Source organism: Leptopilina heterotoma, unplaced genomic scaffold (assembly GCF_015476425.1).
Source record: "Leptopilina heterotoma isolate Lh14 unplaced genomic scaffold, ASM1547642v1 Lhet_6, whole genome shotgun sequence".
Classification (NCBI taxonomy): domain Eukaryota; kingdom Metazoa; phylum Arthropoda; class Insecta; order Hymenoptera; family Figitidae; genus Leptopilina; species Leptopilina heterotoma.
In genome coordinates, this window is record NW_025111137.1 from 6,153,446 (window position 1) to 6,171,004 (window position 17,559).

At 29.4% G+C, this 17,559-nt stretch overlaps 2 protein-coding genes across 7 annotated transcripts in view; one reads left to right on the forward strand and one right to left on the reverse strand.

The window, feature by feature from the left end:
- Positions 1–17,559, reverse strand: part of LOC122509087 (glutamate receptor ionotropic, kainate 2) — a 129,831-nt gene that overhangs the window by 53,459 nt on the left and 58,813 nt on the right. The window lies entirely within an intron of this gene.
- LOC122509089 lies at positions 10,027–12,156 on the forward strand. Its single transcript, XM_043622855.1, has 4 exons — positions 10,027–10,160; positions 10,467–10,676; positions 11,515–11,670; positions 11,754–12,156. Exons 1-4 carry the CDS (start codon positions 10,116–10,118, stop codon positions 12,042–12,044), a joined length of 702 nt encoding a protein of 233 aa, XP_043478790.1. The 5' UTR covers positions 10,027–10,115; the 3' UTR covers positions 12,045–12,156.

Genomic DNA, 17,559 nt, shown 5'->3' on the forward strand with positions numbered 1-17,559 from the left:
GCTCGCTATCGTGATCACCAGCCAAGTAGACGCGTAATTCTGCAAGCTTAGAAGAAGAGTCACAAGGTGTCAGATGCCTTGACTATGGCCATATAGGTCGAGACTGCCAAGCAGTAGATAGGTCTGCTGCGTGCTTTAAGTGCAGAGAAGCCGGCTTTAAGGTAGCAGATTGCAAGAAGAGCCTATGTTGCTTCTTATGCCAGGCGAAGTTCTTCTGTAGAGGAAGCAAAGAAGGTTTTGTCAAGGACGAGGAGAAAATAAGGACAGAACAAGAGCGGCACAAAAGAGTCGCGTTAGTGACTAAATAGGACCATTCATCTGCGAAGGATGAAGCTGAAAGTTAGTTCCATAGGTGGATAGAAGGTTTGAAACCCAGGGGAATCAAGAAGAGGTTTTTAGTCGGTATTGGTGACTGCCTACGTCAGGTATTGATATTGTTTAATCTTGAACCAGTGTTGGCGAGCAAGCAATCTTGTGCAATTCGATAAGATCAGAGTTAAAATTTTAATTTGTCTGCTCAAAGGACGGTCTATTAAACTACCATTAGCACAAAATAGATAGAAAAGTGTTATCTTTGTGCAGATTGTTTGAGACAAGCACCGAAACAACGACACAAAAATTAGATCAAGTATGCCCGGCGTTAGCTGGATCGGACACTTTAGTTGAGGCCACGCATTTATTGACCATTAACAACTTATCGATAGAAGGAATGCTGAACTTCTGGAGAAGAACAGATCTCGAAATAAGTTTAATTCACACGAGCAAATTGGAGATGGGTACAATGGGTATTAACCTAAGTGCGCTGTAGGTGAACTCCGGATCAATTTATTAGATGAGATAATGTACAGTGAAACAAGTTAAATATATGAGAAAATGCTGATGATGGATCTATGACTTAGGGGATACTTAATAGATATGTGGATAAAGTCCATGAAAAGATGATCGATTTATCGAAATTTCTAAATTCCTAATTTCTAAATAGCACTCACTCTAAGATCAATAGGTACAACCCTAGTAAAAAGTTAGTTAACCAGCATCTGTAAACTTTTTTAAAGTTAGATCCGGTATAAATATCACACAGTGCCCATTATTAGGAAGATTTTACGATACGGTCAATCGCTACCAATACAAGTAGTGGAAGAGGAACTTCTAAACAAACATAGGTCCAAGTCAATCTCCGCAGCCATGCAGATTTAGGCAGTGGTGTGATTTTGGTTCATTAACCTAAACACATAACTCTTTGAGTTTCACAATTTTATTCTGTTAATATTTTCTTCAAAACATTGTATTTATATTTCCCTATCACGAAGGTATATTTAGTCATGAAATCGATTGTAACACAAATAGTGGTGCACAGAACGAACACTAAACTCGTTGTCCAAAAGTACGACATTGGAGACAAGCATAACACTCCCTTCTGCCTGCGTCACCCTTTCCCCATCAAGCTCTTTCTTTTATTATTGACGTTGACTTGGTTGACGATCCAATTTACAAGTATTAATTGTGCTAAATTTTTCTATAAGTAAGAAACAATAATTAATATCAATCCTGCATTTAATGGAAACAACGTATTAATAAAATCTCGAATTAAGTATTGTGACAGCAATAATGTAAAAATCAATTATAATAATAAAAATTTTTCGTTATTTGTGCCAGAATAATGACTATAATACAAATAACATTATACCGAAAAGTAAAAAAAACGGAATAGAGTTCAAAAGTTAAAATTTAACTAACACTGACGTCACATGATTATTTGAAAAATAGCAAGCAGTGTTAATAGCATAAACAGTTGGTGCAAACATTAAGGTCTGCAAATTCATGATCTAGCCAACGTCAATCAGCATTGGAGTATAATACTGAATTAAACATGAGTGGTGATCCCTATTGTTTGCGTTAATACCTATATAGACACACACTTGTCACAACTCTTTATAATATCCAAATGACTAAATAAAGACACAAATAACACATAATTAATGCCATTATTGTAATTTCTAATTGATGTTCAAAAATCAATGCAGAAACATTATTGGATTAATGATAAAAATATTTATCCTTTAGTGATTATGTAATAACAATGTAATTTCTTTTTGCTTTAATATTACAACTCACAAGTTTCACGCCAATTAAAAAATCCGATAGAGCAGCGTCTTGGAAAACAACTAGTAGTTCAAATTACGACTCTATTTAACTTTTGTCTTAATCTTTTTTCCTGAAATGTCTATTTCTTTTTTTTAATAATTCTCATTTGTCTTCTTCATAACTTGTTTAGACGCGTAATTCTACAATTTCCCTTTTTGCTTCATAGTTTTCACGCTGTACATCTGAATTTCTCATTTTTCCTACAATAATGAACTTTTCTTACTTGAGATAAAAAATATTTTCTCTGAGGAAAGAATTAACTAATTAAGAAATAAAACAAAATAAATCTAACAGTGATAGTAATTTATTTGAAGTCGTTAACTAATTGACTGTCAAACAAAAAGTGTCCCATTCAATTTATCTAAAAGGAAATTCTTTAATGCCCTTTGTCCTCAAGTATTGATTATTTTTTTTTAAGTATCTTAGAAAAAATCTTTTTAAAGAACATAGTGTGTCATCAAATAATTGACACTGAATGTCCACAAGGACTTAGTTCGTCACCAGTGTTGAAATACAATACTTCAATGTGCTTCGACAACGATTTCAGTATATTTCCTTTGAATTATCACAGTCACGAAGTTATAATTCCCCAGGGAAATGTGACCCCTGAAACCGAGCAGAACCGATAATGTGTTTCCGGTATAAATTTGAGGCATATACACGTGTTCATGGATCGATTCGTTTCGCTTAACTCGATCTCCGTTCCGGTCACAACAGGATTTTGCGTTTATAGGTTTATTATCACACAATTTGGAATTATTGTCTGCAGATTAACAACTTGTTACAGAAAGTTTCGAAGCAGTCAATTATGCCGATCAATTGCAAAGTGTTTTATGAAGACCTATAAAAATATTTACTATGGCTTTTTAATTGCGTCATGAAACAAAATTTATTTCGAAAATTGATCATAGTTAATTACTAAATACAAATATATGTTGTGGATTTGTAGTTTAGGTCATCTTTTGATAAACCTAGAGTAAGTATTGATTTCCTGAAATTCATGTGCTGGTGTACAAAGCATAAAGTTCTAAAGTGTTATACAATATTCCCCTTATCAAATCACATACTTGCTTTTTGATATTTCGAATCGAAAATTTTTCTAACTCTTATTTATCCTAACTTCTTTACTTTCCTAACTGATGACAAAAGTTGTATCATCCTATATTAATGATCAGATATAATAAACGTTAGTTCTCCGGCACATTTGAGCAATTTTGAAAAAAATATCCGCCATATTGGCTCCGCCATTTTGAATTTTAAAAATTTGACTTCAGATTCGTAATTAGCGACTCCAAAAACCCCTAAGTACCAAGTTTCGATAAAATCCACTAGCTGGGTTTCCCGGAGGCACGAAATGTTTAAGGTATTCCTTTTCATGTCTTTGAAACATTTACCTTTATTCTGGAACATTCTAGAACATCTGCATTTCTTTTATGTAAATATTTTGGGTGTTGGAAGAGGTAACAATTTTTACGACATTCTCGTTCATCTTTTGAAGAGTTTATCTTTTCTCATCTCAACTATTACTATCTTCTTCACTGACCATGTTATCTGTGAGAATATTTTTTGCTTCTAGAAACTTTTTTGTTGAAAAATATTAAACCTAGTTCAAAGTAGAATTTTATCAAAAAGTTTTAAAAAATATTGAATTAACAAAATTATAATCTCTGACCTATTGATTACAGAAACCGAACATCAAGAGAATAAATAAATTTTAAAAACACTTATGGATACTTGATATAGTCAATAGGTAATCATAAAACTTCGTAAGGGATTAAAAGTTTAGAGCTTCGAGTTAACGGGAAGTTCTTTTACTGACATGGTCCCTAGCTCAAATCAAAAGCACTTCAAGCTACTTAGAAACTTCTCAGTCTCACATTTTGTTACTTTATCCAGGGAAAAAGTATTAAAAAAGACTTGAGAGAATTGTTTTTGATCAAATTGCTGTGCATTCACTTTAAATGAAGTAAGTTCTTGAAAGCAAGTGAGGAAAAAAAGTGATAAGTAAGCAATACACAGTCAATGTTCCGCTAACGTTGAAATATTTCAGGAAGTGATTGAATTTCAATATAATCTATTACATGCTAGAAAATATCATTTATTTCAATATATTGATTATTTGATTTAATTTCCAATTTTCAAAAATTTCCAAGAAATTATTATGTGTAAATCGTCATGAAATTTTTTCTAAACTGCTAGAATTCTCCATAAATCGACAAAAGCTATCGTTTTTGCACTTTCTAGTAACTGTTCAATAGAAAACCGTTAAATTCAAATATGTGAGACTCAATTAGATATCGAATAGTGAAATAAAAGTCCTATAAAAATAAGTCCTTTGAAACTTTCTGTAGGTTATTATACTCAATTTTTGGAAGAATGTACTTTTATATCTCTGTACAATCACAAAATATGAATATATCAATATCGTTTACCGTTTGGATCAAAGCGATTCTCAATGGACCTGGGCTGAGCTTTTAAACCGTAATGTCAGTGGAGAATCGGTTCCAATAGAAACGCAAAGTCTTGCAAAATTAAATTTTTCTCATCTCTTGTAAAAGTATTTTGTCTACGAGAAATTCTCTTTTAACTTACACTATTAAATTTTAACGCTTTTTATATAGTCTGTCCCCTTTATACTGGATGTTGAACTTACCAAAGATAAACGTAAACTTCTCTTCAAATAATTCAAAAAAATAGTTAGCTAGGCTAAATAATTATTGATTAGTTGCAAATAAATGTTACCTCAATTATTTTTTAATTAATAATCTGACAGATCTGCTTAACTTAAAAAAGAAAAGGAAATGCCGCTTCTAAGTTCGTCCGCGAGTTTGATCCCTGTTTGTAGCTTCGTGCGAGGTTACAATTGAACTTTGGGGGGGCGTAAAGCTAAATTGAATTTTAGATCCAAAGCTGTGAGAACTGCTTGGGTGAAAATCTTAATTAATTACTATAATCGATTAATCGGGAGTTTTGTTACTCAACCGGAGGCATATATTCCTCGCCGCGGCTTTATTCAGTAGCCCACAAGTGCGATTAGCACTACTAAATCAAGACAATTGTGTCACGGTAGTGATGCTTAAAGACCTTTACTTCAACAGAAATTTCGGGATTGTAAATTTTCTCCATTCTTCTAGCACTTTAGACGATAGAATTAAGGATTTCTGATAGAAGCATTCAACTCTTAATATTGAAACAAACTATAAGTTCATTTTTAATTTTCATTCAGACTGTTTTAAAATTACACAAACTTAATTACTTTTTTTCTGAATAATATATAATAATGCATACAGTTAAAGAGAATTTCTATTTTCAGTAATTCGGAATTATCGATACGAATAATTTCAATTAAATTATTGCCACGCTCTTTTGACAGAAGGAATGTTGGTTGCGAAATCTTGAAAGATGAATTATGTAATCTTGAGCAAGACTATCGATGTAGTAGCCTTAAAAATGTTAAAATCAGATTGACAATAATTGTTGCGAAATGGAAAAAGAGGTTTATTAACCCTCACTCTACACTCGCTGACAATTGTGGATTAATGAACTAGGAATGAAATTCAAATACTAATTAAAAAAAGTTAATTGTAAGAGGAGTCACCTTTTTAAATATATCGAAAGAAAATTCTGCAATCGAGGAATGTCACAACAGTACAATGATCGTTGATGACTCTTCAAAATATGACTCTAAAAATTAAAAGGTAACGCCCACAATTCGCAGTCTTGGGTTAGCGGAAATCTACGCGCTGAATTATTTTAGTTAGAATAACATCGATCCAATTGTCTTACAACTGGGTAACAGATACCAAATATGGTCATCAACTTTTTGTCACCCTCCTATAGGGTCACTCACCAGCCTAATAAAGGGACTAAGCACATTCGCCCAAATTAATTCAATAAGAAAAAACTGACCCCGAAAGCAGTAAAAGTGGATGGCATTAACATTTTGTTCCGTTGTAAAGAACTGTATAAATGGTGCCACACTCAACAAATTCACCATTCCAGAAGTTACCACCAAATCAACTGCCTGTATTCTTTGAGTTAGTCCAGAAACCACCGTCTAATCAGATATCTGTGTTCTTCGAGTCAGTCCAGCAACCGCCACAAAGTTAACTAGTTGTGTACTGTCATCAAGTTTCTTCTCTGACTTCAGTCCAGAAAACCTTTTCAAGTACCAAGTGCCTTCTTCGAGTCTCGTCTTAGTCAAATTCATTCAAGGAGATAACTTCTACCACGAGGCACATTGCTGTTTTTCTAAGGACTGCATTACCACGACATCAACATCAAATAAATAATTCGGTCACTACAAAGCTGAGGAATGTTCAATCTAATTTGCATTGATACCCTTTAGACCTCGCACCTTCCACTTTGCCCTTATCCGAAAGCAATTTGAGGAAAATCTACTGCATTCTCTGTTTCTAGTGATACATGACCTCACACTGAAGGATGTATCGCCTGCTGGTTCCACGACTCTAACAATAAATCTAAAAGGTAAATAACTAATACTTTAAATTTTGTCTCCATTTCAATTCTCGATTGATTCCACAAAGTTCTAATTTTGTTTCAGTGTGCCTGAAGAAATCTGGATCTACTCTTTCTCTCTCATTCTAATTGTAAAGGATTCAAATAAAAACGTTAATAATTTAATTTCAATTTTAACAGTTCCTCTTTCTTAAACAAGTCTCTTAAGATCAAAGCCTTCCGCTCTGTGAATCGTATGAATCACCGATGCCGGACAATTTAAATATTTATAATTTAGGGTATGTTTAATTTCCTTCTGAAACAAAACAGTTAAAGTTAACAGTCTAAAAGTTAATAATAATCTTTCTGGTTTGTAACAAAATTGTTTTATTATTATACTGTATTAGGTGTTAATTAATGAGCAGAGTATTCAGTTTTCAACCTCATAATGTTTCTCTCATTGCACTACATAGAGAATCGATAACTCACACGTCAAAAAGTCTATCAACTGTCTGTGTGTCAATCGCAGAGATAATCTAAACGCAGCTCTGTGTAAACTATAACTGCAAACTAATTTAATTATAAATACAAATTTAATTATGGTTTGATTATTCATAGACAATAGCTACATTAATTAGTATAGAAACTTGTTACATGAATATTAATGTCAATTATCAAATTAAATGCAAATATTCTAATTTATAAAAATTAAGACCCCATAAACTGCTTTTCTTTTCATTGAAGGTTCGTAGTGTCATTTCTTCTTTAATTCTAAATACACTATGAATTTTACATCTAGTGTGAGAAATTTAGTTCCATCACATGATTAATAATCAAACGTTCATACTTTTAAATTTATTAAGAAATAGAAGATAGGCTCAATATAAGCTTCGTTTATAGAGATCAATTACGAAATGCCAGCAAACATAGTCCAAATTCTTTTTTCACCCTCTTTCGTATCAGTCAAGATTGTTATATAAAATAGGGGGAGATTGACAGTCATCTCTTGTTTGCGTCAGCGAGAAAATAAAATAATACAGCTCTCTATAAGCTGGGGGAAGAATATGTGTCAGCCGCTTTTCTGAGTCAGTCAGTTCGCTATATTTACTTTTCAACTATAATATTAAGATACATTGGTAAATATCAACATGAATTGTGAACAACAACCATTATTTATAACATCTGCAGAAAAGTTTTTGTTCTAAAAAATGTTTATTAGAATTTGTTGAAATATATTTTATTAAACTTTTGCCATATTTTATTTTGAGAAAACATCTGCTTCGTTTATAGGAATTCAATTTTGATGTTTAACTTCCTACAGAATGAATTAACTTTCCATAAAGTCATTAGACAGTTATAGTAAGAAATTAGATTAGATAGTATAAATAATTTATTAGATGAAGTTTGTTAATAACAACATGTTTTTTTGGAAACTACGAATTATTTAGTAGGCTAAACTGATAAAGAAATTCAGGAATAAGTACTTTACTTTTATTAAGTAAAACAGGTAGAAATAGAGATTCAAACAAACTTCTGAAATTCAGATGGTGAATTGCCGATCGACTTCTGAATATAAACATATATACTTTGAGGTTTGCCTAATTCATTAGTTGAGTAAATTCGGCTTCTCTAACTTTCTTGAAAAGCCCTCAATTTCTCCCGTTCTAATTTTCTTCGCATTTTCTCTAAATCTCAATTTCAATTAAACTACATGCATTTCCCTGATGATGGAAAATTAAAAAAATATTTAAGAACAGAAATAAAATATATCAAGGGTAATAAAAATTGTGGAAGAAAGTGGGAAAGTGTTCAAAAGAAAAATTCGAGGAACAAGGAGCTGCTAATTCGACAAACGCTTCCGGCTTAGAAATGGAAAAAGAATTTTACCGAACTATTTTATCTGCTTCAGACACATAAAGGCTGACTCAGCTATAAAAAGCACGGAAGTAGTTTGACTCGTGAAAAACAGAAAGACCCACAGAATGGGAGGCTATTAAATTTACTTCCATAATTCAGGGTCAACTGTATATTTTGGAATAGTTTTTAATTTAGGGGTACGATAAAAAGTTTTTAGACATTAATCAATATATTTTGATAAAAAAATTATCAAATCTGGCAAATTTATATTGTAATCAAAAACATAGACAATCACTATAGCTAAAGGCAATACTGTAAAAAAAACCTGTTTTTCTAAATTCAAAATGGCGGATCCAATATGGCGGACGCCATATTCGGGGGTTTTCGGGGTCACTGATTACGAATCCAATGTCAGTTTTTCAAAATTAAAAATGGCGGATCCAATATGGCCGATGCCAAAGATATATATATATCTAAAAAATATTTATTACTAGAAAAAACGTAATAAAAGTGAATTATTTATGAGAATAATTCTTTTGATTACTATGTGGACAAAAAATTGTTTGTACGGTCGGTTCACTTCACTCTCCATAAATAAAAAAAATAACAAAAATAGGTATTTTAATCAATATTTTAAAAAATTGAGTAATTGGACTAACTGAAAGTTAAATAATTCTGTATGGTCTTCTATAAATATTAGCTAACTTGACCTAGACTATTTACCGGATAAATGGTAATATAACACAGTAAACCTCGAGGGATATTCGGCGTTCTTCGGGATAAATTTAGTGTACTTTATTCATGGAGCATAAATCATCATCATCTTTTGGAATATGTACTTAAATTTTGCCAAATTAGATAGTAAATTATGAAAATTAAACCTATTACAATGTAAAATTTTACCAAATTGGCTACTAAATTATAAACAATTAAATCATAAAACAATGATTATAAAACCATTTTACTAATTTAAATAACGATCAATTTAATATGGTTTTCTTTCGTTGTATGAGAAATACATTCCATTGGCATCAAAGACGTAAAAGTGTTTCGAAATAAAAACCGAAACTGCGAAGAGAGAATTATTTCAAATATTTTTTAATTTTTAGAGAGAATTATTAACTTCGTTCCTCTAGATTTTCAAACATTCAATTTCTACACTAATAACTACAATTTTCAAGCATCGAGAATAAAATTTTCTTCAAAAACTATGATATCGTCTGATAGTAAAATAAAAAATTTATATTGAAATCAAATTAGTGATTTATAAGACGTTAATTTATAATAGTCAAACTGTCGTATGAGTAAATAAAATATTTCATTACTTGTTGATTTTAATAATTCCATAAATATAAATCAACATAATTTTCCAATTACATAAAAAAAATTTGTTTTTTAACAATTAAAATGATTATTATAAAAATAGATAATTTTTTTCTAATTGCCTGATAAATGTGACATATGTAAATTATTGTAGGTACTATAAAATTTATTGTGTTTACTTAACATATATAAAAGAATAGAAATTCAAATTTATCAATTTTCATAAAATCTATATTTGACTCTGATTATATATATATTTTTTTTTCTTTAGCAACACCTATCTTGCTTTAAAATTTGAAATTGGTCGTTGAACTGATTTAATTTGATTCACAATGAAAATAATAATTTTCTCGATTTTTATTCTTTGCGCACTTAATGTAAGTAAAAAAAAAAGATTTAAAATTTTGAATTTTAATTAAAAATTTTTAATTATTGAAAATTATTGCAAAATATTGTATATTTACATTATTTGTTAATTTAATAGCCCTTGGAAAAAATTAAAAATTGTAAATATTCATTTATCAAAATATTCTAGGAATATTTCAATGGCATTATGAAAAATATTTTTACAATTAATTTTATTATTATATACAGACATTTCAGTAAAAAATGTAAAAATAATTTTTTTTAAATATTTAATTCTTATTTGCTGTTCTAAATATTTTTGAATTAATGTGTTGCAGATAAAATTTGGTGATTCGCAATATAACATAAATTTAAACAATGGTTACAATGTAACTGATTTAAATAGTGATATTCAATTAATAAAAAAATCTCTAATTAAATACAAAGAAAAAACACACTCGCAATTAAAAATGTTTCACAGAATGAAAGAAAATGAAATTGAAACTTATTTTACACATCGGATTGAAAGTTATTTAGAAAATAGTAAAGTAAGTACTGAACGTTATATTTTCGTAATTATCTATTTAAATATAAGAATACCAAGATTATTATAGTTATTATTAACATTTTAGGACAAAAGTTCTAAATCAAAAATTTCAAACTAAAAATTCCAATATTCAAAATGTTCAATTTAAAAAAGTTCTAGTATAAATAAGTCCTTATGTTGAAAATACCAAAATACACAAATGCCAACGTAATTTTTAATAAAAAATTTAATTAATTTTGAAAAAATCACTAAATAAAAAATATTACATAAATAATAAATTATTACTGATTGAATAGTACATGCTATTAATAATTAAATGATAAAAAATATTAATGAAATAGTAAATTTGTTTTAAAGACAGCCCTATAAAATCATTTAACTTTATTCATTGAATTATTTACATGAATTATATTTAATAATATTATTTTCACATAAATCACATTCTTGCCATTGGGAAAAATTATTTTTTTAAAATATCGTCATTTAATTTCGTTTAATTTGGAATTTAGAGGAATTATAAAATTTCAAGTGGATCAGCTGTTTTATTTGTCCGCCGCCATTTTGTTTCTCGTAATTCTTAGAAGTGACGGAATACAGCACGAAAAAGTTTCTATAATTGAAGTTTGAATTTGAAAAAAATGTTAGACCTTTTGGTATTTGGAAATAAAAATTAGACTCTTTGGATTTTTGAACAAAGAATTATTGAAACTTTTGGCTTTTGGTACAAAGAATTAATAAGAATTTTTGTTTTATGGAAAAAATTTTCTTTACAAACTTAATTAAAACTCAATTTTTTGCAATTATAAATATTAAGAAAATATATTAAATTAATTAAATAGAACAACTCGACGAGGACAATGTGTCTATCAAAATTCGTGACAAAATGGAAAGATGAAGTACAAAGGCATTTGCAGGAATTAGAAATCTGCGTCGAGAGTGTTATGACTTCATCATATATCATTCCCCTTGAGGATACTGATTTTCTTCTTTCAGTTGTAAGTTTACTTGCTTCTTTCTCTTAATTATTATTTTTATTAGATTATAATTACAGATTTTTATAAAAAAATTTCCATTACAGTTGGGTGGAAATTTTTCATCAAATATTGAGGCTATTGTAAAAGACTGTCAACATTGGTCATCCCAATCATCAAACAAAGTGTCAGTAGAAGATTGTTATACACTTAAATCACCTTTATTTCAAATGCTGTCGACTAGCTTTCTAAAAGTAACTATTCAGTTTAAAAAATTAGTTTTAAATTGTACTGTGAGAGCCATTTCAGACATTAAAAATTGTGATGCTTTAACTAAAGAATTATTGGAAACTCATTGGAGTTTTATTTATGAGGGTGTAGAAAAGTGTTTGTTTTAAATTAGTGAAATATTTAGTTTGATAAGTTTATAATTTTTGAAAAAAAAATATCGCGTCTGTACAAAGTTTAATGCTTAAATAAATAAAAATTTCCATAAAATGATTGACAAAACGATGTGTTAAATTATTCTATTTATTTAAGATACGTAAATAATATTCCTTTTTTTTCGAACTATATAAAGCCATTAATGATTAATGATTTACTCAATTTATCATTTTAATTTTGGTCATATATCATTTTTTACACAATGAAACTAAAATTCTGTATCATCTTTATTCTTTCTATTTTACCAGTAAGTAACATAATTAATCTGAACAATTAAAAAAATTTCATATAACAAATCTTAATAATAAAATCGAATTCTAATTTTGAAAAAAAATTTTTAGATGGATTATTTTAACCCATTAAGTCCCACGTAAAAATCAGTCGTTTTATTAAAAAAAAGTAACAAGTGGATTTATCGGCAAATTAAAAAAAAAGATATACCTGTTTTTTTGCTATAAATTCCAATTGTTTAACAATAATTGTTTAAACAAATTAATAAAGATTTAATAATTTTTGAAATAAGTTAACTCTATTCGATTCTATGTGAAAAATTAAGAAAGTTTTGTATGGGTCATATTTTTACCAAGTCTTATTTTGTTTATAAAATATTGTTATAAACAAATTATGCTGCATAAAGGGTGTTCCATCCCAAGCATAAACAAATGGATTTTAAGTAAAATTAACATTTGGATTCATCGGCAAATTGAAAAAAAAAGATATACCTATTTTTTTGTTTTTAATTTTCACTTATTTAACAACAATTCTTTAAACAAATTTATAAAAATTTATCTATTTTTAACAATTTATTATTTAATTTGTTTATAAAAATCTTATCCACACGAAACTTTCTTACTTTTTCACACAGAATCGATTTTATTAATTTGTTTAAACAATTGTTGTTAAACAATTAAAAACAAAAAGGCAGGTATAATTTGTTTATAACAATTTTATAAACAAAATACGACTTGGGGAAAAATATGTCGCATACTAAACTTTTTTAATTTTTCCCACAGAATTGATTGGCGTTAACAGTTTTTAAAAATTGCTAAATTTTTATTAATTTGTTTAAACAATTGTTGATAAACAATTGAAAATTAATAACAAAAAATATGTATATCTTTTTTTTTAATTTGCCAATGAATCCAATTGTTACTTTTTCAATAAAACAGCTGATGAATTTCGATGTTAAAATAATAATACCCAAAAATTTTTTGTAATTATAATTTTAATAAATTTGAATCGACTAAGATTAGATTAAATTAATATTTGATATATAACTGCGGCAATTTAGACATTTTTTGATTTATTAATTTCAAAGTTTTTCTTTAAAGGTACGGTTTGGTTTGTCAATTAATGAATTTAATAATGGATATAACATAACAGATTTAGCATCCGATATAGAATTGATAAAGAATTCTCTATATAAGTATAAGGAAAAGGTACATATCCAATTGGAGCTTTATTATAATCAGACGATGGAAAAATTTTCCAGTAATCAAGAAGGTCAAACTGAACGAGAGAAAGAAAATTATTACAAAGCATCAAGTATATTAAAAGATTGTATCAAAAAGGCCAACAATTCATTATTTCATATACCACTCGAAGATATTGATTATATAATCACAAATGTAGGTTGATTATTTTTTTTAATATTATTAATTAAAAATTTTAAATTAAATTAAAATTCGAAATATTAAATCAAAATTCTATTAAATGAATTAAAGGTAAAATTTTCAGTTTTCAATTATTTCAGGTCGGTGCAAATTTTTCAATTGATCAGAGCTTCTCAAAAGATTGTGAATTTTGGACAAAAGTCTTGTCAAATAGAATATCAATGAACGATTGTTACCAATTAAAATCGCCATTATTTCGAATGATTTATGAAAATTTTAACAAAATAGTAACTGATTTAAAAATATTAGTTTTAAAAAATTCAAAAAAAATTGTTAATGAAGTGAAAAATTGCGTAACAGTTGCCAAAAATTGGTTCTAAAAAGAAAGAACTTTATTAAGAAAAATGTATTATCAGAAATGTATCTGAAATTTAACAATTTTTTTTTTAATTATAGAAAGTGAATTTATCATTCGGCAGTTAAATATTAAGAAGATATTTTTTTATATTCTTATTTTTTTCCCCTGACGCACGTAATTTGTCAATGAATGTTTGCCTTATTTTATTGGCAATATCAAATTTTATTGCATTCTCGATATCATGCCATTTAGTTGCTTTCGTTGGCTTCTTGTGACTTTTTGCAGAGATAGCGTTCACAATAAAAGCGTGAATTCGCGCTGATGCGAATTCGAATACAACCTTTATTAAAAGACGCTCGCTATTCCATTGTTTTCTTATGTTTTGTCGTTTTCTGTTGTATTATCAACGATATTACCTTCTATAAAATGCATACGGTTAGCACATGAAATGTAATAGTAAAATAGAATATGATGAGATAAATGAAACAAAAAGTTTATTGTGTTAAAAATTTTGTGTCCAATCGAAATTTTTAATTATATTTTTCATTGCTTCTGTAGTTCATGAATACCAAATTTTTTTCCAGACAACAAACTTGTTATACTCTTTTACGAAATCATAACTTTTATCCATTTTGTATTTTACAACCAAATTTTACTTTACTATCCTAAAATTTACTAACGTAAGAGAAATATTTTAAAAATATTTCAAAAATACTATTTTGTAGCAAAATAAATGTTTAATTATAATTCTATTTATAAAAATAATTACATATTGTGTAAAAATTTCAAGGCTCGCAATTTTTCGTAAACCTGATGCAAAGGTACACTTTAACAAACCTCGTTTACTGGAAACTATTATATTGACAATAATTTTTTACCCTTGGGTAGAAATGAGCCAATTTTTGTGCATGCAGTTCAAATGTGTTTCCTTCTTGTTTCTTTATCGAGAATGGTCATAACAATGCAATTTTATGACGAGAGATTGTAAGTCCAGTGGCTTCAGTTACCGTGTATTTGCTCCATTTACAACAATGTTAGGAGTCACACCATTTGACACGTGCTTGCAATCTCATGAATTATTCCATGTATGTGTGCACATTTGGCGTTCATAGTGTTAACGATATTTGCTTTTGAGGTGAGAGTTATCAACAATGCTATCCATTAATGTGTTGTCTTCAAAATTCTATTGTCACAATTCAACACCTTTTTCTACATATTACTAATAATTAACATATGAGAATTTTAATATTCACAGAATTGATTTTCGTGGTAATAATAGAAATTATAATTTATTAACATATTCAATTCTATTTACTCACTTTATTAAACTTTAAACTTACAATACTATAGACGTGTCTGGCACAAAGAAATCTTCAATAACAAAAACCCCAGAGTTCCAGTCGAATTTCCAGTCGATTTTAAATTTTCATGGTCGCCATATTGGATCTGCTATTTTGAATTTTAGAAAACTAACCCCAGATTTGTATTCAGCGACTCAAAAACCATCGATTAACTATTTTCAAACGAATTAAGTCGATTTTTAATTTTCTTGTCCGCCATATTGGATACGCCATTTTGAATATTTAAAAAATAACCACAAATTCGTATTCAGCGACCATAAAAACCCCCCAAGTAACAAGTTTCAAGCGTTTTCAGTCGATTTTTAATTTTTATAACCGCCATATTGGATTCGCCATTTTGAATTTTTTAAAAATAACCACAGATTCGTACTCAGCCACCCTAAAAACCCCCGAGTACCAAGTTTCAAGCGAATACAGTCGATTTTTAATTTCCATGTCCGCCATATTGGATCCGCCATTTTGAATATATAAAAAATAACTACATAACATATTCAGATAGATGTACTGCTCCTTAGACTTGAAGTAACCGAAATAATTTATTCGATGACGGTGTTGGACTATGCCGCTTATTGAGGTTTTCGTCTCAGTAAAATAGATAGGTGACTTGATTAAGAAATTAACTTCTAGTATAAAACTTGACTTGTACTGTGACGAGACTCGAAGAAGACACTTGGTAATAGACTCGAAGAAGGCAACTAGCTGATTCGCTGGTGATTTCTGGACTGGCGAATACGGCAAGAGTGGCAGCTTTTATACAGTTCCTTACAAGTGGACAATATGATAATACCACCCACTTTAATTACTTTCAAGGTCAATTTTTTATTATTGATTTATTTTTTGGGGCATGGGCTTAGTTTCTGTAGTAGTCAGGTGAGTGTCTTTATAGAAGAATGACGAAATACTAGCTAATTACCATATTTGGTATCTGCTGTCCAAATGTAAGACTATTGGATCGATGTTGTGACCAGAGGTGCTTTCATAAATCTTTGTGTCTGAAAAAGGTGCCTGAAATTAATAATAAAATTATGTAACCCAATTATGAAAGTTATTTAAAAGAAGGAAGACATTTAAGATCAAGTTAGCCTTTTTGCATTTCTAATAGCTTCGTATCTAAGTTTAAATAATTGCCGTCACGTGCTGGATGTGGGGGATCCCCTGAACTGAAAGTACCCTATCTAGATATATATCATCTAAGGCTTTATATAGGTGGACGTCGACTTAACTAAGCGTGCCAATGCGGGGCTTCCTCGGCTTCACTTGCGTCTGATCCTATGTGTTTCGCACTCAGTCGTATGTCAAGGCACGCTACTTATTATTCTGCATAAAAAAATTTACTTATTAACACTTTTACTTTTAAAATTTATAATTTTGTCAAACTAATTCTTGCAATTGGAGGATATTGCATCAATTAATGAAATTTTGTTTAAAAATATAAATCAATTTGTTTTGAATATATGATAAATTCTCAAAGAAAATATCCATTGGTTCTTTGAATAAAAATATTTGAGTTTATAGAACGTCAGACCTTCGATGTCTAAAATATTCGGATGCGGGTTTCCTGTTAAAAGCAGCAACATCAACCAGAAGAATTCATTCCTATGGTCCTGCTTTAAAGGTGAAAATGACAACTCAAGAAAATAGTATTTCAAAGTAAAATCTAAATGTCAGAAAAACATGAAAAAGAACATTGGTAAATATTGGTCGTTAAATGAAGACCTCGTTACCCGCAAAATCTTTACTGTTGGAGCATAACCACCCTTTGGAAACGCCATTTACGGATATAAGCGTCGGGTCGCACTCGTGGGACATCCGTTGAAGGACCCTTCAGCAAGCGGTTTGGCATGAACAGACCAAGAGGTTGAGACGTGCAAGGAGTGCATGTCGAACGTGTCGGCTTTGGTACTGTTGCGTTTGAGTGTACAACCGCAGAGATTACGCTTGGGAATGAGTGTCTGCCATTTGCACTATTCTCACTACGGCAATACGTGCACCACATACCTACCTATTTGTATTCAAGGATGAATAAGAGTAAATTCTTTTATACCAAACTTCAAAATCCTCTTCTCTTTTTCACACTGATCACTATTATTGTCAACCAATTTTAAGGGAATACATACAGTTGTCACGTCATCGCGAC